Genomic DNA, 24,737 nt, shown 5'->3' with positions numbered 1-24,737 from the left:
AACAAAAAAAAAATTCACACACGTTTTAGAGAGACTGTTACAGCCTTTTAACGTTGTGGAAGCAAACATTTATGTAGCTGGTAATTCCACGATTATCTAATGAAAGACTATAGTACAGTTTATAGTCAACAGTCCTTATGTTGACAGTTTTACTAATTAACGTTTCTTATTTTACTTGAGAAGCTTCTATGCCTTAAATCATATTTGGGCATTCAGTATATCTCCTGTGAATATCAATGTTACATCCGACATATCGGGTACCAGCTTTTTTCTATCCGGTATCGGGATCGGCCTCAAAAATCCCGTACTGTCCGGGCTCCAGTGACGTCATCATCGCCGGGCTTACCACGAAGGCGTAAGAGTCCTGCGCCTCTCGATCCAATGGCCGCACCAGAGTCAGGTACCTCGTGATTCCACTGGTCGATACGGCGAAGACGTTGGTGTAGCTGTCCAATGACAGCTGCAGCTGAGGGTCCCTGGTCTGGCAGTGAGAGAGAGAGAGCGAACAAAGCTTTCATTGCGGGAGGAAGCACAAACACGCTGATGAACGACCAGATACTGATTGAGTATGTTCACTGGTTATGCAAATTGGATTGGAAGTGATGACATGAATAATCAAGAACAGATCTACTCCCTTTATTAAATGGCCATACTATATTATAATTTCGCCCATGTGATTATGCTGTAAATGAATATAGACTTTAAGTTAATTTAGAAATAAGAGTGTCTGTGAAAAAAACTAACTAGTGTACTTCCATGCATGAAATAGCTAAGAGCAAAGAAATGATAAGACAGGCGAATATTTCTGTCCTGGAATTCTTAACATTAAAATTCTCCATAGACAGCGCAATGTGCTTGTGTGTGTGCTCTCATTCCAGATCAGGCTGCTTCAGCAAAGCGGAGGTGTGATCATTTTGTCGATGTGGCCAGTGTGAATATTGGGTCGTAAATAAGGCCGCACGCGTAAAAGCGATGGCCGTTATCATTATTGTTGCCGCTTAGCTCCGGAGGAAAGCAACGAGTATGCAATATTTAAAAGAAGTGGACATATATCATTGGCCACAAGCATGAATAGATGATGTGGACAAAGGCCATTCAGTGCCATGGTGGTGTGTATGTGTCAAGAGGCCGGTGCTACATCTTAAGCAAACCGAGCTCCTTGGAAACACATCAGTGATAATAATGCTACACCGAAGTACATTTTCATTCTACTGGTGAGAGGGACTTTAGGTGCTTTTGCTTCATATTGAAAAGACCAATCAACACACTGCAAGCAAGCCACAAAAGCAGATTTGAAACAATCCCAGGGGGAAGGTCGGAAAATGACTGGTGGTGTGCCTCTTGAGGCTTCTGTGGTGGCACATTCTAAGCCTGCTGCTTGGCCGTACGCCTGCGTGGATTCAAGCGCACCCACTGTATGCAGCTATTAGTATCAGACATTAGGGCGGCATTAGTATCGCTGCCATGCTGCACGCTGCCATACTAGTTCACAAAAAGAGGGACACACTTTTCTCATTAAAAGCAGTATGAGAGTAAGTAAAAAGGAAAACAGATTTCTATGATTATTTTTTTATTTTTATTTTTTTAACGGGGGGGTTAAGTCAATAAAATCTGATTGCAGCAGTCAGCAGAGAAAGGTAAAGACAGAGAGAATTAACTCAAATGGTACCTACAGGCATCTCATCGGCTGTCACCTACAACAGAAAATAAATGCAACAAATCATGCCCAGCGGGTGACTTATACTTAGTGACATACTATACTACAAACATCATTAAAATGTGGGATTAATTGGAAAACTCCAAACACAATATGGTGAATTTTTCATCACATTTCACGCTAGAGTATCTAATTTCTGATGGGTCGCATTGTCCCGACAAACTGGAGTGTTTTTAATAGGAGTAATTTGATTGTCAACAACAACCAGCAGCAGCAGCAGCGCACACATAAAAAAGCAATAACAAGTGAAGTGTTGTTTTAAACTATTCAGTATATACAATAGTCCTCATTGAAATGAATTGAAATTTCATTACAGCCCCCCAAAATTTGTTTTTACGGGTTTTTAATGAGGAGAACTTGTACGGTTTTGTATAAAAACATATGAAAACATAATAAAGAGACTGTCCAGAAACAATCTGTTTTTCAAAAAGCATATTTACTGTACGGCTGTAACAATACAGGATCCAAACCAAAAATCGTGATACTCTTAGGCATGAATCTGTGTTGTCTTCGAAGTTAATTGAGGAAAAAAAACATTTAAACGTAAGCCAAGATTGTCAGTCAGCCTCGTCCTACTGTGTCATATATTACTTTTTCTGGTGACGGTCATCTGACCAGAGCTTAAAAAAAAAAAACTGTAGCTACCGCTAATGCTAATGCCGGTAGGTGCGGAGGAGAGAAAGAAACATTGCTAGTACTACTAAAAATCCTGAAATTGTTGACCCTCCAAGCTCATTTAGGTCAGTATAGAAGCCTTCTGAAAGTAGCCTTTATCCTTTTGTCAACTGATCCCTACTTGTAATACATGTTACCTACACTCTGATTAGCCTGAGATCATTCATTCTAAAAAATTAAGCAGCTCTCACGGCCTTTTGGTGAATCACATGCCTTGATGCTTTAAAGCTCACCTCCTCCACATCATTATCCAGGGCCACGATGACCAGCGGGTCCGACAGGCTCGCGTCGGTCGCGACGGTCGTTCCCACCGTCGCGCCCTCCGCCACATAGCCGTGGTAACTGCTCTGCAGGAAGTATGGCGCCTGGTTGTTCTCATCCAGGACCTCAATCTGGAGGCTGGCGAAAGCTGGCAGAGGGTGGCCATTGTCCTGTTCTGCCTACAATCACAGAAGGAAACAAAATACAAATTCTAACGGTGCTTTGTTTGCACACGTGTTTGTTCTTTAATCCAGCCGTGGAAACATGCCGCGTGATATAAATAATAGATTGTGTCAATGTGAACTAACCCTAACCCTGTGATAATTAACACCTGATACCCGGCTTCAAATTACGAGTACAATGTTGTTGGAAGCCACAATGGAATATGGAAGAAAAGTGTGCTACTTTCGTGGGGATAAAGGAATAATCGGAACACTTCTGCAGTCTCTAGTTATATGGGAATGATTAAATAAAGCTCCGTTTTATATACACAGATGGACTCTTTTCAGCTTTAAAAAAGGAATCTGGCTATTTACAGAAGATTAATGCAAGAAAGACCACGCTGTTGTCTAATTCATGCTGTACCAGTATTAATGCTAGCCTATTATTTTCAGCCCACATATATTTTTTTTTTGGGTGGGGGGGCAGTTCAAATGTAACAAAAGTAGAATTACTCTATAGTCTTGTCCCATGTATACTGGTTTAGCTGTCGGGGGTGGGGAGGCCACTGAGCTGTGATGTTTTTTGTTTTTTTGTTTTTGTTTTTGCTCATGTTAAACCTACACATTCCCTCACCTTAACAACCAGGTTGAATTTGCGGTACAGATCTCTGTCAATGGGCTTCAGAAGCAAGAGTTCAGCAGTGGTTCTGTTCAAGCTGAAATATTCTGCGTAGGACTCTGGTTTGCCTGTGAGAGGACAAAAATAGATAAACAAAAGTGGAAAAAAAAAAAAAAAAAAAAAATCAGTAATTGGTTTAAAATCAATAAATGTTCTCCTGGTGGGTGGTCTTAGTGCAGCGTACTACAAAGAGAGAGAGTGACAGAGAGAGAGAGATAGTCAAGCTTAATGCAGCTCTCCACAGGTGGGGATGCACACACTCGCAAGACATATGCGGTACTTTGGAATGCTGCATTGCTCTGCGGGGAAATCAAAACGCCGGCGGCGGCACACGTGCACAATCACGTTCGTCCGGTGAGAAGAGTCTTTATAGCTTGTATTTGTTTGACTGGTTCCAAATGATGGACGCTTACCTCCGAGATAGTTCAATTCTCTGTTGAGCTGTGGCCTTGTTGTGCATGCGTTCGGTGTCAAACAGCTTTAAAAGAGCACAGTTTTCCTAAATGTTCACTAAGGCTTCAAGCCACACGTGCGCTGAGTAGTTCACTTTTGCTCCGTTAAAACTAGGGATGCGCTATTATTTCAAGGTATCAGATACTGTTGAAGGCTGCCAATAACCAGCCACCGATACTGAAAACAAACAAATCCCACATTGAGTATGCCCACCCCGACAGTAGTTCGCACTACACTGCGGCTGTTTGACACATTGGCATCATAAAGAAAGAAAGAAAGTTTTTTTTTTGACAATTAGCTGTCATTGTGTTAATTGAAATTTTCTGTATCAAAATCACTAGTCACACAATCACCAGTGGAATCAGTACTCAGTACCGGTGAGTACTCGTACTTGTATCTGTCTGAAAGAATGTGGGATTGAACATCCCTAGTTAAAAGTAATTCTGATGCTCTGATCGTCTGGTTCATTTGATTAAGTGTGCACATTGTCATCTGAACCCTGGTTTGTGGTCCTGGTACACGAATGTTGAGGACCTCATGACTGAGTTTGCCTTGGGCCCCCAAATGATGAAATGTGCCCTTGATTGGAACTATATGCATATTTTGTTGTGGTTTTTTTCCAGGACAACCTTTTGGTAAACCAAGTATTAATACAGCCTATGTTATGAATAGTAATTAAAAAAAACGATGTCTGGTCACATTGGTAAGTTCCCAAATGAGGACGCTAGCAAGACTGTCGTTTTGTGGCTGAGTATATATTATTATGGCTGGTATATATATTAATATATCATTAATGTTTAGTTTTTTTTTAAACAATATGCACTACATGAAGAATGAATGGGTTGGATAAAAATAGCTGGCTGATTCCAATTTCCAGCTGTGACTCGTACTTTGGGCACAAATCACTTTGTTTCTGATTTAGAAGTTCCACTTTCCCACAAAGTCGACTGTATTCCATAAGCCCCACTGCCAAATAAATAAATAAATACAAAGATGTCAACAACGCGGTCAATAATCATTCGGACCTAATCTTTGCTACTGAACCAAATAAAATAGATTCATGTTGACATTTTGGACTTATTAATGATTCCCCCAAGAAGTTTAAAATAAATATGTGCTATCAGAAGAATACATTTATTGGAAATGTCACTGATAACGCCGCTTGAGCTATGTGGGAATAGAAACTTTGGGGAAAAAAGCTGTGATTGTATTGTGTAAAATAATCAAATACTGGTTCAACTTTTGAATTTGAAGAGGAACAGTCTGCTTACTACTACCAATAATAATAATAACGAAGCATCAAATAACCATAAAACTAGTTATTTTATTCATTCACTCATATTCAAACAACAGATCTCGGCATAGCTGCGAGGTTGCAAGAGTCTCTCCCCCCACCACCACCACCACATTGTATGTGTGACTCTCTCTCGTAATTCTGCCTCAGACGGGGATTAGTTTCGGTTTGGGGAGTGCAGGAAATGCAATCAAGTCCGTGTCATGTATGTCTGTACATTTAGAGAGATTTGACCATTGGCAGTAAAGAAAAAACATTTGTTGCGGCTCAGACACCGGGTGCTGAACTGTGAGATCATGAAGAGCTTAGGGTCATCGACAGAGTCTTTTTTTTTTTTCTTTTTTAATGGAGACACAATGCTAGCAAATGTATCAGTGATAAAAACGGAGGAACTTGAATTGGTTCTTGAAGTTATGTGGAGCCATTCTAGAACAATGAATTTTGACGCGAAAACGTGTTTTTACCCACCAATGAGGATGGAGTATAGAATTCCCGGCCTGTCCGACGGAGGTTGGATGTTCCGGTCTTGATCCACAGCCTGAATGGGCGGAGTCACGTTGAGGGGGTTCACTTTATTCTGGAGACACAACAACATGTTGTTTCATTGAACAGTGTCACAGGGTCATCACCCCGGTCCTCAGAACTGTGAGGCTGAAGTGCTAACCAGTCGACCACTGTGCTGCCATCAATTTTTATAACATTGGAAAATAAATACAACAGAAAAAAAGCTATTACATGAACAAGAAAGATCAATTGCTGGTAAATCCAACATGCAGCTATAGATGTGGTCCAAATATAACAAAGCAAATCACAAAACACATCTGTAAACATAAACTACAGATAGAAACACACACACACACATATGCAAGCACACACACTCAGCACACGCGTCTCCTATTAAATGGTCCGACAATAATGATGATGTCTTATACGGGTGTAATATGCTGAGCGGCAAGCCCACAGGCTGTCCATTTATTTACAAATGTGCTTGAGTGCATCAGCGATGCAGACACTCGTTTACGTTCAATGTGATATAACACTTTCGGGGCGCGCTATGGGCGGTCGGGTTACAAGCCGTCATGAGCGGTGTGTGTTTGTGTGTCTGTGTGTGTGTGTGCGTGTGTGTGTGTGTGTGTGTGTAGCCCAAGTGACAGAAGAAGTTACGGTAAGTGATGGGGTGGCATAAAGAGGCTATAAATGAAACTGGGTGTTGACATTAAACATGCAAACAAGATGAAAGCAAGAGCATAACACACACACACACGCGCGCACACACGCACACAGTCTGGCAGGCAACCCGTTTGTTGTCAAGTTGTTGCCATGTCACACTCACCAAGAAGCAAAGTCAACAAGGAAAACTTCTGGTAGGACTGAGTCAATCGTAAGCAATGTAGGAATGTTTTTTGTTCTTGTTGTTGTTGTAGTTTCCACTTGATTTTGCTAGTGTTAAATGTAATCCATGGACTGTATTCCGTTACACGTGCACAAAGAATACAATCATTGATTGGCTCATACAAGTCAGGGACACTCACAGGATCACTGAACAGACCTAAAATGAAAGTGGAGGTTGGAGATTCTGTCTGGTCACAATGTGTTTGTTTGCAGGGAGCCCTCCAAACACGCAGGATGTTTATAAAAATATAATAAAAAGAGGAAAGCGAGAAAACGATCTTCAGTCTTCGCCAGGAGTCCAACCTGCAGCAGGCTGGAGACTGTTGCTTTGAAACTTTTCCACAACTCAGTTCATATTTATCTTATTTATTATTATTTTTTTTGTGTTTGTTAATAAACGAAGAACTGCGAATCTGAACTCTGACCAGGTGCGGGTGTCATTAATTGATAAAACGGATGCACCTCGGCCCTTCTGATTTAGAGAAACGGTTACAATTATTGCAGTTCAACTCATTTAAATATAAAAGTGTATGTGATTATAACACTGAGCACAAAAGCATCACTCTAACAATCAGTCCAAATGTTCATGTACAGCGCTCTTCCGCCGCTACATTTAATCCTTTAGTGCTCCAAGTCCTTATTGACGGTTTCTCTTCATCCGCCTCATTGGAACGAAACCGCCTCGCTATCGTAAAGCCCGTCCTTGTCAGAGTACGCTTGTGCCTTCTCCAAATTGCATGTTGTAAAGTGGATTTACTCCTGTTGCGCCTCACACCTCGCTCTCTGCCTCTCTCGACTGTGACTGTGAGATTTCCCAGGGTCTTCGGTAAAAAGGGATGCGCAATAGGTGTGAGTGACAAACACAACAAGATAAACAGAATGAAGACCGCCGTCCAGGAAAAGCATGACTGCTGCGCTGGCTATATACTATTGAGTGCAAGCTTGAGGATTCTAGCGAGTTTGTCATGTTTACAATTTAGGATTGTTATAATATAAACGCCTTAGAAATGCAAAGTAAGGTGCAGCTTGGGAAACATCTTTTTTTACGCCTTTACAAATGTTAAAGTGAAAATACCTATAAAGCACAGTTACGAGCGAGGTAATATCAATGTCCTCACCGGCTCAGTCAGCTCCAGCACGTTGGACTTGTACGTGATGGGACTGCAGTCGCGGGTGTTTCCTACGAGCGCGCACGGGAGAAACATGGGCCCCAAGTCGTCGCCGTCCAGCACGTCCACGGTCAGCGTGGCGGTGGCGGTGCGCCGCTCGCTCGGGTTGGGAGCTCGATCCTGCCAGAGAGACATTGATAGGTAGAGATTTGCTTGATCTAACTTAAACGCTTAAGGTTTCTTCAGTACAGCGCAACCTATAAATTCAACAGGTGGGAAGAAGTACAAATACTTTGTTACTGTATGTAACCTAGTACATTTTTCAGATGTCTCTAATTTAATTAGGTATTATGGAATTTATATTCTTCTCATATTGGAACATTTTCATTTGGTTTGGGGGTTGACTGACCCCCAAAAGGGGTGACTTATGTTGTTGTGTTTTTTTTTTATCAACTGCCTCAAGGGGTATTGGCGCCCTTGGATAAGATAAGCCGTCCCTAGAAGGTATATAAACTGCACATTATATTAAACAAGTTGAATTCCTCACCACTGCAACCGACTTGTGTGTTTATGCCATGACAATATCTGTACTTTTGACTCCTCACTTTGTCCAAGCTCGACACAACGACCCTGGATGACCTGAGACCGAATGGCCTTCAGAAGTGCTACCGTTCTCCCCTCTTAAATTCTACGTGTCTATCAGGTCCTTTGCATTTATTTTACTTTCATTGTGTCAGTAGTTAGCTTGTTTTTGCATGCCAGTTAGGAATGTTGAAATTGCCACTGCAGGTAATGAGTGTTTTGTGAAGGTGGCAGTTCTAAGACCCATATTCATTTGCCATTATTTCCTATGGGAGAAATGGCTTGTGTTTGACCCACAGTACGTACTTTGTGATTTTTAAATCATTTAAATCACTGGTGTCAAACTCAAGGCCCAGGGTCCAGATCCAGGCTGCTACATCATTTTACGCGGCCCACGAAAGCAAATTATGTCACCTTCCACGATTCTTGCTAAAATATGTAACAACATTTTCTAATTGTCATATGTAGTAAATAACGTTGAGATATTGCAAGCATTTTTTGTTACAGTTCTTGGACAATAGTTGGACAAACTGGTATCCATCAATTTGTTGTGTATACTGTATATAATAATATGATGAGTCAAAGTCACTGCAATATGGCCCGTGACAAAAATAAGTTTGACACCCCCAATGAGAGAACCTACTTATTGCCGGAATGTAAGTGTTACGTAGTTTACTACGTACATTACTACAGCATCTGCTTGGTATTTGTGGCATATTTGTTTAAGAAACATAGCAAATTAACAAAATGTACAGTTTGTTTGGAGGAGGTGAGTGTTTTTCCTAGCCCAAACAATTGTCCATTCCAAGAAATCATTTTTTTAATGGAAGATTAAAGATATTATGGGCTCCATAATCTTGCTTCCGTCGTCCTTCCAATAAAAGCCCTTCAGGACATAAAATGTTTATTTGTGCTGTTGAAGAGTTTTAAAGGTGTTGGTCTGTCTCAAAAGAAGCCTTAATGGATGAATCATCAACGGTATTTGTTTGTAAATAAAATATTCACAGATCAGCGGAATAAAAGTAGGAAAACAAAGGCATTAACAAAGAGATTAATGATAATTAAGGACGGGCTCATGGTTCCCTCAAGGCAGGTTCCAGAGACCATAAATAGTCCCAGACTGTGTAAATTATGTTGCCATGATAAGGCCCATTTGCATAACTTGACTCCTACTCAAACAGGAGGCTGTTTTATTGGCCCCAGATTACCTTTATCCACTCTGCGCAGTGCTTAAGAATAAAAATAGAAGAACAACTCACATTAGCCTGTATGATGACCAGGTAGCGCGTTATCTCCTCGTAGTTGAGCCGTTCTCGGAGCACGACAGCGCCAAATAACGTCAGCGGGATGTCAAAGGTTCTGTTGGCTGTCTGAAAAGACCAAAAAAAAACAAACAAACAAAGAAAACCACACTTTTTGTTAATAACAAAGAAATAAAAAAGCTATAGTCTTAAAGGTCATTTTGAGCCTGCAGAATGTATTTATATGGTGGATTAACTTTGGCTAAATCACATCAAACTAAAAGCAGAGACAAATGGTAAGCAAGAGATTTTTCATTAGATGTTGAATATTTTTGTGCTGGAGGGCTAAAAATGGCCACTCTTTTGCCGGAAATAATGCTCCCAGCAAATCAATACAGATGAAAAAGAGAGAGAAAATGACAGACGGGGTGTGCAAGATGGATTTATTAGTAGGAGCCAATCGGAATCATCAACGGATCTTTGAAAAGTTGATTAAAAGACAGAAGTTGCAGAGTGTGCCTCACGGGTCATTTTTACCAAACTTGTGATTGTCATTTTGTGTTTTTTGATTTAGCAACGCGGGTCATTTGGGTGGCACAAACAAACTGATGTGTTATGATGTCTGTCACTTTCAGCTTAATTAAATCGTTAAAAAAAAAACTGCATAAAATGCCTCCTGGTTCCAAATGAGCTGGTTTAAAACCTACCGGGTCTCTGGGGTTGTACTGGATGGTGTACTCTATCTGTCCGTTAGGGCCGTCGTCAATGTCGATCGCCCCGTTGTTGCCCCAAAAACCGGAAAATATGGTGGTGCCCACCGGAGTCAACTGGAAACACAACAGACAGTTTATGTTGCTTTATGACAGTTAATACCCCCAAGCCAACAATCATCTCATTATGGGTTGAGCTCAAATTTACTTTCCTCATGGACTTTAATCTTTCAGAATAAATTTGGAAGTGTTGACTAAAAGATCATTTCGTTTTTGTGCTACGCTAATAATATCTGACATGATAGAAGGTCATTTTTAGCAAGTCTCTGTTCATTTTTGGTTCTATAACTGGTGAAGCTGGTGTGAATAAACACATTTGATTTTGAAGGTGATTTTATTTTCATTTGTACAATATTGTTGAAGAAATAGTGTAAAAAAAAAAAAAAAGCTAATATTCTGACACATTTTTTGTTTGAATCTGCTTAATTGCAAACTGAATAACTTGTTTGTGCCTTTTGTTTTGTTTTGTTTTAAAGTTCTGTGGTATATTTTTTCTTCATCTTTTATCAATCTATTTTTACAGTTTATAAACTACAATATATATTTTGCAAAAATGTCAATCTAAATCTGTTTTTATGTTGTTAATGTATACAGTAATACACTAAATGTAACTCAAGTAACTCAAAATAAACACATTTTAATATACAAACTGAGATTTTTGCAAAGTGCGAAGAAAGAAAGTTGACATCCTAAAGTTGATTGATGGCGCTCGTAAATACACTAAACTGAATGTAGTTACTTACTATCTTATATGCAAAAATAACACATTCGTTTGACGCAAACTAAAAAGTCGTATTTATATCTTTGAATATTTAATTAAGGATAGTCACAGCAGCAGAACTCCCTTTCCAGATAATTTGAGCTGGGTTTTATTTTAGAGGAAAAGTCTCTTCAATTTGAACACTTGCCACGGAACATGAAAGATAAAATGTTGCCAACAGTGATTTTCCATGCTACATTTTTATTTGTTTTTGTTTTTTGTTTGGTTAAACCAGCCAAGGGCTTTGTAGATCCGTGCCAGGACGTGAACGTAAATCTCCAAACAACATGGGAAATATATTAGATTAAGTATATTTTGGCTACTGTATCACTGATGTCCTACATAATTCTTCTTATCGTTTCTATCACGGATGGAGGCTCCAGAAAAATAACTAAAGCAGCGACACCGGATAATAAAGTCAAGGGAGAAGCTCACCATCTCACCCAAAATTTCCACAATGATATCATTGACTTATAAACGGAAAGGGAGTCTCCATCTGGGTGGAGTTGGTAACTTTTTAGTTGGTAAACTATGAGCACTTGTAAAATGCCTTAATATGTGATTTGATTTGTGATTCAAGTTCGACTAAGCTGCCCATATGGGAGCAGATATATTCCTTTTTAAAAATATGATGGCCACGCTGACCGCATTTACCTCCGCCCGGCACCGAGCTGTTATATTGCCGACGCATATTTTAATAATGAAGCGTCTCCTAATGGTGTGGTAGCTAAATGAAGGGCCGCGTTTTTCCGGGAGTGATGAGGCGGAGGACAGTGGGAAGTATATCAAGCGTGGCAGAGGAAGGGCGGCGAGGTTGAGAAAGGGTGACAGGATGAAGAGCTGCCAGAGGTGAGGTGGGGTGGGGTGGGGTGGGGTGGGGTGGGGGGTTATGGAGAAGGACTGCACAAAAAGTGGATGTTGATGGGCCGGGGGGAGAGCAAGCGAGGACAGATTGAGTTGGACAGGCTGCGGAAAACTGCATAATGAGATATTCTGCGGCAGCCGCCAACATGCAGGCCAGGCAGTCCAGTTGGACCTTTAAATTCTGCTTTCCCCGACTCCCGAGAGCACAGGAACAACAGGTTCGGCATTTGAAAGACTATTGTGGGGGCCTCCGAGTAAATGATTTTGAATCGTCTTTTGGATGCTTTTAAAGCAGGAGAATTTCAAATCTTTGTTAGAATTTTCTGTAAAATTTGAGTTCAACTTGACATTATATTATATTCAAATGCGAAGAGCACCGTGGCCTCCGGGGGGCGCCACATAGAAAAATCACCTTCAATATACAGCGGATGCGTGCTATTCACAGGGGATAGGGACCGAGCCCGAACGTGAATCGCGAAAGTCTGTGAATCATTGACGCACCTCATTAAGGCCGCGCAAAAAAATGCAAATAAGCAGGGGTTTCCGCGATTAACGAGGGACAGGTTCTAAACAATGTTCAGGAAATAGGTCAATTTGAGTGAATTCATACGCCGTTACCTCGCTCACAGCAACGTAGTATCTGGGCTGCTGAAATCGTGGCTTGTTGTCGTTGCGATCGCGCACGACGATGCGGACCTCGTGTAGTATCACGGTGCCCACCAGCTCGTTGGTACACTGCACCTGAACCACGATGGAGTGAATGTACGATGGGGGCTGGAAAACACAAGGAGAAAGCCACAGGTTATTTCATTTAGGGTGAGTAGGCACACTTTTTTTTTCGGAAAGTGAAAGCGTAACAATACACAAAACGAACAAGAGAATCTCGGTCAAGTGACTAAAAAAACACTTTTCGCCTGCTTACATCTCTGTCGAGAACACGTCCGGTGCTGTTTAGATAAAGTGCTTGTTTGGAAGGGTCCAGAATGACCCAGTGGTTGTGGTTGTCCCTTAAAGACAAGGAGATGGTTCGGCCCGGACCCTCCGCCACGCCGTTGATCTGCATGTTCTCCACCAACAACGTTCCTGAAAAACACAACGTGAACATGAAGGGATAAGGGGAGACATCCGCTCTTAACAAGGATCACCAACTTAAATTCACTGCCGATTTGGAACAAATTCCTTGGCTACATTCTAATTTTGAATCTGACCTAAGCAAAACAGATCAGACGGTGCAGATGGAATAAGAATAGATTCAATTCATAAAGTGAAGTTTGGGTGGTGGATTCAAAGAACTGGACATATTGTCCAATATGCAAAATCAAGAACATTTGATTGCCTTTAAATAAGTACAGTATCACATTTTTTAGCTGCTGATGGGGATTTTGCATGTACTGTACAAAGAGTTGAATACACTCCGTCATGACTTTACAACACAAGAGGGTAGTGCTTCAAAAAAAATCACACAATATCTGAGAATGATGTACATCTAAGAAACATACAACTGTGTGTTTGCTTTTAAAGACATTCTGCCAATACAGCAGCACAAAATACCCGGTGACCATCTGTCTCACTATAGGTAATAAAAACCTGTTTGTTGATTTTTTTTTTGCCCTCTATGTGTCTCCACATACAACATCTGCACAAAATTGGGCCACGGCTCTTTGCGCTCCCATGAAAACGATGTCAAATCCCTTAATGTGATTCACTAATGTGGAGAATACGGGGGGAGGGGCGAGTGGGTAGATTTCATCAAATTGTGTTTTTTTGTTTTCCAAATGCGATACAAAAATGTGGTTTGGAGGTCCTCGCTGCTGGTTTCTCAGCTTATCTTGCGCAGTCAAGGAAAAACACAAGGAGAAAGGGCCTGATAAAACCGTTACCTTGCGTGTACCGAATATAATTCAATACAGTGCCTATGATATTAAATAGGCTCGTTTCACAGTGGCCTCGCTTGATGTGCGATTGTCTACCAGCTCAAAATGACCCACATGTTAGAAGCAGAGAACTGTGAGCTAGCATTGACATGTGTAAAGGCTTGTGGGTGAAAATGAGCATTGTGCTGCTGATGCGCCGATATGATTTCATTTTTACAGTACATTAGCTTAACTGAAAGCCACGACGCGGCCGGGGTATCAGACAGGTATACGATGCGCTCAGTAAAAGAAAATGTCTTCACATTAGCGTCGTTTTGCTCTCGCAGGAAGGAAGCCAAAAAAATGTAGCGTGACCATGTAGAGTGAAAAGTCGAAAATGAAAATCTGAAAATGAATCTTAGCGCATGAATGAATGATAACATTCCCATTAGCGCTTTTCCGCGACATTCATGTATTTTAGTAACGTGTAGCTGTGTGGAAACAAATGCAAGCTTATTTTTTCCCGGAGTGGGGTGGGGGATAGCTTCCACTAATTTCAGCCAGATTTGAGACTTTTTACGATCAATAATAATAAGAAAGATATTACTTTACGCAGCCGCCGTCCAGGATTACAAACAATCCCATGTGGTTTTACACACTGATTACCTGATAGACGTCTTTGCCTAGAATTTATTGTCCTACATTCCAGTTAGAAAGCACATGAACAACTATAGAATGCAGACCGCGAGCGTGTGTTGTATAAGACAAAGATTTAGTTCTGACATCTTTATATCAGTTCCATTACAGTATCTCTTATATATATATATTGGAATACATAGATCGATTTTACAAGCTGATCATTGTCTTTATATACTGTGCACAGCCACAAAGAAGATCCACTCTGTCCTGCACCTATTTTGAATAAAATACCTTTTGCACTCGAGAAACAATGGGCAGGAAACTGCAGTACATACAAGATGGTATGTAATATTCCAGCATTGGACATTTTACACAGAATAACAACTTGTGAGTTCTGGAGTTGTTTACATGAGAAGGTCTATTGGATGTGGTTTTCATTTTACTGTACATTTCCTTTTTGACAGTAACAAATGATGGCCTTTCATCAAACAAACATTAACCTAAACCTACAAATTCATGAGGTTCACACGGAAAGGATGCTAACATGCCTGCATTAACTAGCAATTTTATATAACCACAAACCATAAGGCCATTTTAGTCAATCAGAAGCCTAAGGAACGTGATTCCGGGAAAGGCAGACACGATACTTACTGTAATGATCTTTATTTAAACCTATTTCACCTTTCAAACTTTTTGACATTTCTTATTAAAAAAAATAATAATAAATAAATAAATAAATAGATTGACTGGAAGTTAAAAAGGGAGCCACAGCAACATTTAGGCTTGTCAGGAGTCAATAGACACGAGGAGTAGGAAGAATGATCGACTCATCCATTGACACCTGAGCTAAGATTCCGGAGAAGAAACCAGCAGTGGCACGGCTGGCTGAGGCCTCCCTCATGAATATTAACGCGCACAGGTTACACGCCTTCTCAATTGGCAGCTGTTGAAAAGGTCGAGATCTCCTCGCCGCGTTTGCTCAAAGTTGGGGCGGGGACTATCTTAAAAGTTATTCTTCTCTCTCAACCAGAGGGCACAAATTGAAGCAAACAGCCTTCAATTAAGCGGAAATTAAAGAGAGCAACACTTTACCATTGGGACTCTCCTCGTCTATGGCAACGATGGTAGCAGGTGGACCCGACCGGGAAAGTTTACATTCTGTGAGAGAAAGACAAAATATCATCATGAGTAAGACAGTCCATTGTGCCTTTTGTGCAATTAAGCATTGAATAACATTGGATTACTACAGTCCATAAACCTCTAAGATGGTTTCAATGAACACACAAACACAACACTCATAGAGAGGAGGAAAAGTGGAAATACTTCTCACCCTCATATTGCCAGTCTGCAGCAGAAGACCCACCAGGAGGGAAGAAAGAAAAGATGAAGGAAAGAAGCAGAAAAAAAGAGAGGAAAAATTAGGAATAAATCTTCAGGCTGTGAGCACCTTTGAGGTTTTGAAAAGAGCACAAAAAGATGTGTACGCTGAGGTGCAATATTTAGGTATAGCTGTATGACATTTTTTCCACCTGAATTCATAACCAAGCACTTTAAAAAAACTGTGAAATTATTTGCACTCAAGCAGGAGTCCAGAGGTGCCAATGTGACATTCAAGTGTTCAAAAGAGTCTGTTCCAACTGTCCTTGCAGAACACTTCGGCACATTCGACGACAACATTCAAACGCTCAGCGGGACGGGGGGGAATCACGTTTCTTAAGAAAGAAAGTAGTTAGCTAAAATGCCGACTACACCCTGGACTGCAGACAGACAATGAATATAGCACCGCACCATTACTGACTTTTTCATATTAGATATGTAGCTAAAACACCAGGTTCTAACACAGAGAAGAAAAGGGAGGAAAGTATGGATAAAGGAGAAAGTTAACAGAGCTGCTGTAAACGGGCTTGCCGGTTCACAGGTGCACACCACAATAACAAGTGTCGATACTATCAGCTAAAGAAAGCAAAATGCTCAACACGGTCTGAAACGGGATAGCACAATGCAAAATGAAAATTAAATTGTAAAAAAAAAAAAAGGTGGAAAGACTCAAAGACAGAAGAAAGTTAGCAGAACCTTTTCACAACCAAAATGTTCTGGAAAAATCTCAGAGGTCAAACAATCATCACGCATGACGTCAGAAAACCTCAATGGTCACTGAGCAGCCAAAGAACTTACACGAGTGTTTTGCTTTTTCAATAGATGATGATTATCCAATCCATTAATACCAATTACTATGTACCAGTGGGTATTACCCCACAAACACCTTCTTGCACTTATTCCAACTCATTCACTGCCATTGACGGCTATACAAGTCAAATATCCCTGTTAACTGGGAGGGTAGTGAATGAGTTTCATCAATTCATTATTCCCTATGAGGGAACATGTTTTAAAATTAGCACAACTTAGAAGTCAACTAGCATCACAGACCTGATAATGTTGGACTTTGATGGATCCAGTCTCATGAAAATTGAAGTCAGTGAATCCATTTTTGGCTCGTTAAGATATTGGAATGTACGACTATGAAGCCAACGTACCGTATCCCTCGGGTTCTTTCGACGGGATACAAATTAAATCAAAAAGTTAAGATCGCCCCCGCTGCCTTGGTATGCATCTTTAGAGGCAATATTGTAGACATCGAGAAAGCGTGTTTGGTTTGTTCATTTGTTCAACGCTTGATGCTCAAACGCTGGAAGCAAATTTTCCGTGTCGCTCCTTTCAAGCTTTGGTAATTGCGCCTCGCAGGCAAGTGGACCAGGAGCGTGCAACGCGATGTAACAATAGTCACTAGTTACCGGGCCAGCAGGCCTTTGAGAGTGTGTTTGTTTGCGAGTGTGTGTGCATGACAGATGCGCATCTCCTGCTTGCCTGTCTCTTTATTCAGTGTAGTACGATGCCCCTCATCTGTTACGAACCATCAACTTGTTCCGCATCGAGAATTTCTGTTTTTTTTTTGTGTACGTAGTAGCGCCCACACTTGTCTTCCTTCTGGCTTTTCTCATCTGTTCCACAGCTTTTACCTGAATGAAACTGTAGCAGTCAGAGCTGTAATCTAAAGTGACAGTCCAACACAATGAGAACACAATGAAATTAGTTACATCTTGAAAAGGTTGAATACCATGAAGAGCTGTGCAGCATTAGTTTGAAGAAGTCTGTCTTTCAGATGTCTTCGCTAAAATTTTAGATGTTGGAGTGTTACAATGGAGATGAGATCAGTGGCGATGCGAGGCACTGTTATCGGCCCCAAATTAAATCATGTGCTTCAGTAATATGCATTATCTCAGCATGACAGTTGAATTAACGCAACTTCTCCTGTCACTGTGGAAATCTCACTATGAAGGATTATTCACAGAAGTTTATTGCAGTGACACAATCATCATCCTATATCAAGGCAAGAAACCTAATGACTTTTGTTTTAGTTTTTTTAATAAAAGGGGTGGGGTGAAATTAGCATAGTTCCAGTGATCTACAAGGCGCAATTTCAATAGGATTCAGATGTTGAAACGTTCAGAGACTGTCGGTACGTTAAAGCAATAAAGCTATTCAATTCAAAGGACTTGAGGTTTAGTTAGTGGAGGTCAAAAGTTTGAGCTGCAGGTAATTGCTTTTACTTTCAGTACTGAAAAAAATGGGCAGTGTTTTGAAACGATCCTCAAACTTTCGGGTGCTATTACTGTGCTATATAAGAGCAAGAATAAAGTAATAAGTAAGTAATAATATAAAATAAAGTAGCGACGAACAGGCCCTTGCACCATCATCAAACGTTGCTGCCATGTTCTACCTGCAGTACATGAGATGCCAAAATGCAAAAATGTTTTGCATTTTAACATCTGTCAAGGATAACTGCTTCCAATTGTGGCTCATTTGGACAAATTCCCTAGTAGGAGTTTTTTCAAAATACGAGCCCTAGCACAAAATGGCTGCCACAAACCTACATAGCTGACTTCAACTATGTGGTATTTACAATAAGTTCAGCCTTGGTTTCATAAGACCATATGTTCCCATGTGTTAGGAAGATTTTGTTATAGTCCGTTTTAAAACAAGGTTGCACGTTATGGCTATAATTCCAAAAGGTATGTTTGGCGCAAACACAACACTGCTGTGGGGCTGTTTTTTCTCAGCTGGACCTGGGACCTGAGGCAAGGTAAAGGGAATTATGAACAGTTCCAAATAGCAGTCAGTGTTATCAGAAAACCTCAAACTTCTGCTAGGTGTCCCAAAAAAAAAGGCAAAGCCTACTAAAACATCATAAATTTAATAGGGTTAAATGAGGTGCATTTTAAATGGTGGGAGGTGTAGGCTGACTGATATGAGTTTGAATGTGTTCCAGTTGAAATAGGGTGTGCACAATTGTGCAACCAAATTTTTTCAGTCGTTTACTTTTTTACTTAAAAATGTAATATATATATATATATATATATATATATATATGTGTCAATTAGTTGTACAGGTTTTACCCGACCTTAATAGTGGAAATTCTTTTGATATGACTTTATCATTTCAACAGGGGTGTGTAGACTTTTTATATCCACTGTATGTGATTTGGGGACATTTTCGTGTGTCTTATGATATACGTGTCTGCCCACTTTTGGGTCAATTGGTGAAACTGGTGGCAGTGACAAAAAATGTTTTTCAAATTTTCTAGGGGGCGCCTCTGAGTGGCTTTGGAGCGTGTATACACAAACAAGCTGCATTTGCACTCTCATTGCAACTCCTGGCATCACTTATCCACTGGTAAGAATATGCTTATTCTCTCTTTTTTTGTGAAAGTCTCCAGAACAAAAAAAAAAAGAATAATCAGTGAAATGACTTTGTACGAGGCAAATTGAATAAATCCATCTGATGCCAGGTTTCTGTCAGGCTGATGAAACGCTCTGCAGAGAGCCATGTGAGGGGAATGAGGTGACGTTTTCAAGGTGTAGCCCACATTAAAGTCAAAAAGGGATCTAAGGGAAGGGGGGAGTTCTATTCAGAGAACATCACAGGGAATCAATAATCAATAGGAAGGCTTGCTGCATTTTCCATGTATTATGCATCCAATGGCTCTTTATTGAAACATTGAAAGTATCAATATCTTCTTTATTTACTGATATGAATGCAGTCTATGCAGACTTGGCAGGCGGAAGACGGCGGAACGGGTTGCCAAGAAGCGCTCGGTGAGGACAAAGACAAGCGTAGAAGAGGGGATGGGAGGTGACCATGACGACAACACCAAACAGGCCTCCCATAGACGTCCCCATGAGACACGAGCACAACATCACATAGACGAGTCGACACTCTACACACGCGCACGCTCGCGTTACCATCAAATATTCATGCTAGACGGTGACTCACTGATCTTTCCGTATACTGAGTCAGAATCATTGAATCTGAGGATCGGTCACTCGAAAATTAAACTGGTAGGTCACCTGAAATAAAACCTGGATTCAAGCAGACTGAAAACACGGCTGGAAAATAAAATCAAATATTTCCACCTTTAACTTGCATAACGCAATATAAAAATTGCTTTTTGAAAAAAAAAATCATTTTTGAAAGTTTAAGTAAAAATTAATAACTCAAATAATATTATATAAGTATGCACACCCTCTTATAACTGGAGAAGTGGATGAGTTTAGAATTAACCGATCACATTAGCTAACCCTACATTCATGTTAAATTGGACTCACACACTTGCCACCATTAAGTCCCTGATTAACCTTAAATAAATTGTAGCTATTTATCCTAACATGTATTTTTTTGTGGCAGCTGGTTAGCACATCTGCCTGCCTCACAGTTCTGAGGACCGGGGTTCAAATCCCGGCCCCGCCTGTGTGGAGTTTGCATGTTCTCCCCGTGCCTGCGTGGGTTTTCTCCGGGCACTCCGGATTCCTCCTGCATCCCGAAAACATGCGTGGTAGGTTGATTGAGGACTCTAAATTCCCCTTAGGTGTGAATGTGTCCGCCAATGGTTGTTTGTTTATATTTGCCCTGCGATTGGCTGGCGACCAGTTCAGGGTGTACCCCCCCTCTCGCCCGAAGATGGCTGGGATAGGCTCCAGCACGTCTGCGACCCTTGTGAGCATAATGCGGAACGGAAAATGGATGGATGGATGGATTTTTTGGTTTCTGGGAGAGGCCTAAGGGTTTTGTGCTTTTTTAAAGTGTTCATAATTCCTTACGCCTTGTCTCAGGTCTTGGTTCCAGCTGAAGAAAAACAACCCCAAAGCATGATGCTGCTACCACAAGGCTTCACTGTAGCTGTGCTGTTCTTCTTTTTTTATTTATTTTTATTTTTTTATTTTATTTTTTTTAAGCAGTGTTCTGTTTGCGCTCAACATACCTTCTGGAATTATGGCCAAAAAGTTCCAAGTTTTATGTCAGTATAAAACGACCAGAACATCTGAAATTGATTTGGCACCTGAAGACTTTTATTTACTGTCGGCCTGAATATCAAACATGAAGAGCCATTTAATCAAAAACAAGAATAAGCAGCATAAAAAATTGATGTTATCACATGTAAAGAGACAGATGGCATCACAAGATGAATCTGCAGCAAAATTACCGGGTCGAACACAACTGGCATCTGGCCCGCCAAACTGGACCACTTCCACCAAAATAATTGACTGGTTTCAGTCGATGGAGTGTCACAGTGGGCTAAATTCAATATGGGCCCAATTCAAATGCAAGGGACGACATTGCTACAAGGTTGTATTGCTACATGACGACTTCAAAAACAATTTGTGGCAACAGCTAACTTTTCAAACCTTAAAAAAAATGTCCAGCATTTTGTCATCATCATTTTCCTTTTTAATATTGCCATGTTGTGGAGAAACTGGCTCATTTTAATTGGACATGGTGAATCCTGCTTGTTGCCATCTGTTAAATGCTGGCTCAGCTGCTCTGCCAGGCAGCTTATAGAATGGGGAGACCGAACAGCAAAGTGATACAAAATATACCAGTACAATATTTAGCGATAGTGTGGCAACAAAGTCACAAAGAAGCCTCTCCGAGTGTGAATTTTCAGACTTACTCCTCAATTAATATGCTTTTCAGCTCATTCAAAAAGTTGTCTGGTTACACTTTTTTTTTTTTTTTTTTAATTTAATTTGTATTTTTTGAGCCTACAACCCAAAATATGTTCTGACTTAATCAAATGTTTAAATCAGGCACGGCAGACACAAAAACTAACACATAGCTTTGCACTAATGTCCGCTCGCTTAATGCTAACACCTAATGGGAATTTCCATAGATGAGCTAACAAATAGGATCGGTGTCACATTGTTGTATACCTGTATGTTTGTATTTTATTGCCCCCGGGTCACACCAGAAGGATTAGCACTATGTCTATTGAATTGAAGCAAAAAAATGTCATGACATTATACTTAATTATTTCATTATTCTAAGTTTTTACAAAGCACAATATTAAAGAGTGCTATTTTTCCTCATTTTAAACAGACATTCTAAAACTTTTTTGTTATTTTTTGGGGGAGGCAGGAAGGGATGGCGTAATGGCATTTTCTTTCATTTCAATGGGGAAAGATGATTTTACGTTACAGGCGTATTGCAAGGCACCCTTGTACCTGTTACCTGACATGAAGATGATAAACTAAACCAAAAAGAAATCTTCAGTTGTTCTTCACGTTTTGCAATATGCGAGTTCATTAAATGTAAAGATTTTCATAATGTACTTGAATTGCTTTGCTTTAAAACAAGGGGGAAAACATTGACAGTAAATAAGCTAGGGATTCTTTACGAGTCCACCCCCCTTGAAACCAAATTAGGCTGTCTGTGGTCCCTGAAACAGCACTTAGTAAACATTTGGGGGAGCCAGACTCGATAAAAAAAAAGAATGTTGTTTTTAGATTTCCCCTCTAAAAGTTCTTTTTAAGCTTACATCAGCAGGTACACTTTTCTCAACAGCTCCCCAGGGTCCAATTCCTCTCCATCCATCGCCTATAGACAGCCAGCCCGCCATCCTCCATCCATCCATCATCTCTTCAGCTATCCATCCATCCGTCCACCCCTTTTGCCCCTTGATCCACTCAGCCGTGGCGGACAGGTGGGGAGGTGAAATAGAGGAGGGGAGACGGGACGAATAGAGGAATTAAAAGGAAGACAGTAAGAGTAGAAGAAGGTAGATGGAGAGTAAAAGGAAAGGATGGCTGAGAAGAGACAGTGTGACCTTGTGTTAGATTGATGCGTCTCTGGAGGCGACGGATTGTTGACCTGAGTGTGCCCGCGCACACACACACAAAAACACACAATGCACACCCACGCATAGACACGAAGTTAGCTAACCAAGTCACACACAAACACAGATTAAATGCAGGAGGGAACGCCACTTTGTCACCAGGCCGGCTTATCCATTAGCCCGACTCTACGTCACGCTCTCGGAGTGTCGGTGGCGCTCCGAGCCCGTGTGGAGATGAGCGTGGCTGACAGCGGCGCCCAATCAGACGCCACTCGTCCCGAAGGCGAAGATACGCGACCGACCCCTGTTGTCTTGTCCGCCATTAATGTTCATCTTGCCAACAACCGCAGCGTCATCCAAGATGTTGTCTGCGGGTCAAGCCGCTTACGCTCTCCTGTTCGAATGGTCCAAGTTATTTTTTTTTTTGTTCCTAGTATATTATATTTCATACGGAGCAAAAATGCACAAATACAAAATGAAAACAATCACAAGGAGCATGAAGTAGACCGCAGGGAAAATTGCGATTCAAAACCCCTGACGTCAGTAAATAGGCCACGCCCTGTTTAAAAGCACATGTTAATATGCTACCATTGGACGATATTGCTCGCAAAAGGTTTACTTGGCAACTTGAACCTTGAGGTGAACCAGGAACAAGGATTAGACAAAACGTGTTACTGTCAAACAGACACAAACACGTTGACACAAGGCGGCACTTTCTGGCACATAGGTGATGCGAAACCAAGTCATGTCGACGCTTCGTGCTTGCACTAACTGACAGCCGGCGACAGCAGCGAGCCAAGCGAGTAATGCGTGTGGAAACAATGGCGCTTCCAAAACCACAGATGCTTATTGCAAGCCCGATTCAAGTGTTGACTCTTTGAGCTGCAAGTCAACCTCTCAAGTCTCCTATGCTCGTAAGAGCGCTTATCCTCTGCCAGGTGCCATCTGCCTTGGTTAGAACACCACCATCAGTGCTTGAAAAATCCTACAGAGTGTTTAAAGCTTTTCTATCTTTTTGACGTAGGAAATGCGAGGCTAACCTGTTCACTAGGCTGCGAGAACACGGGTTTCGTGTGAGTAAGAGTAAGTGGTTAGCGTAAAGATGGGGACACACACTGTTTTTTATTTCATTTACAGTAAGACCCTCCTTCTGTCACTGACTCTAAATGCGGCATAATGGAAGAGAAGTTAGCACCCACAAAGCAAGACTACATTGTGACACATCCCTTTGACTTGCGAGTTTTTCTAGATATGAGCAGTCACTCAACTGATATTTTTCTTCTGCTTTGACTTGCGAGCAAAATATTTTCATACCGGTGTCAGTGTACTTCACAGCTCGCAGCGGTTTGGCAGATCGTGAACAATTCTTCAAAAAAGAAGCAAAGTGCTTTCTTCAAGCTGTTTATTTACACTCCCAGTTGACGTTCGCTGTAAAATGAAACGTAAAACAAAGTTTGCCTGTCGTGTATTTAAAACAACCACATAACTTTGCCAGAGGAAAGTGCTAATACACAACGCAAAACGCCTTAGACAAGCTAACAAATTGCCTCGATGTCACGGTGTTTTAACACTTTAGGCAACGGATATTTGAACACAGTACAGCATGTTTATAGACAGACAATATAACAATACTCACAGGTGTACATTCTTTATCCTCTGCAAAAAAAGACAACTAATATTACTAGCTTACTGAGCAGTTGTGACCAACTTCTTCGTGTATTTCCATATGTCTGTATTATACACTTGCCCCTGGTGCCTAAGGCGGGCACATCAGTAGCTATTTTTCCTTTTAAAAACACATTTCAAACGTGTTTGTTGGTGTTTTATGGCGTATTAGAACAGATTAATGGAATTTCCATTCATTTCAACGGCAAAAGTGGATTTGAGATTCAAGTGTTTCGACGTACGAGCGTGGTCGAGGAACGAATTAAACGCATAAGCCAAGTCACCACTGTACCACTGAAATTCTCTCCATAGTGGTCCGCCAAAAAATTACCTGCAACCAGTCCGTGGTGCATAAAAGCTTGGGGACCGCTGACCTGGAGGATGAGTAAATGAGCTAGTAAGAACAAGGGCAAGTTCACCGAAGTCTGGGAAAGAAAGTCTCACAATAGAAAAAT

General features: G+C 40.9%; 1 protein-coding gene across 1 annotated transcript in view; it reads right to left on the bottom strand.

Moving 5' to 3' along the window:
* LOC133417870 (protocadherin-15-like) overlaps positions 1-24,737 on the bottom strand; it is a 101,238-nt gene that overhangs the window by 56,233 nt on the left and 20,268 nt on the right. Inside the window, exons 3-13 of the mRNA XM_061706061.1 lie at positions 15,781-15,795; positions 15,543-15,608; positions 12,881-13,041; positions 12,577-12,732; positions 10,272-10,391; positions 9,583-9,693; positions 7,751-7,921; positions 5,709-5,817; positions 3,449-3,561; positions 2,626-2,832; positions 347-481 (exon numbers count right to left, since the gene is read on the bottom strand). Coding sequence (XP_061562045.1) covers positions 347-481; positions 2,626-2,832; positions 3,449-3,561; positions 5,709-5,817; positions 7,751-7,921; positions 9,583-9,693; positions 10,272-10,391; positions 12,577-12,732; positions 12,881-13,041; positions 15,543-15,608; positions 15,781-15,795 — 1,364 coding nt within the window. The remainder of the gene's footprint in view (positions 1-346; positions 482-2,625; positions 2,833-3,448; positions 3,562-5,708; positions 5,818-7,750; positions 7,922-9,582; positions 9,694-10,271; positions 10,392-12,576; positions 12,733-12,880; positions 13,042-15,542; positions 15,609-15,780; positions 15,796-24,737) is intronic.

This window comes from Phycodurus eques, chromosome 19, assembly GCF_024500275.1.
Source record: "Phycodurus eques isolate BA_2022a chromosome 19, UOR_Pequ_1.1, whole genome shotgun sequence".
NCBI classification, from domain to species: Eukaryota; Metazoa; Chordata; class Actinopteri; order Syngnathiformes; family Syngnathidae; genus Phycodurus; species Phycodurus eques.
This window is presented reverse-complemented; position numbering and strand designations above follow the sequence as displayed.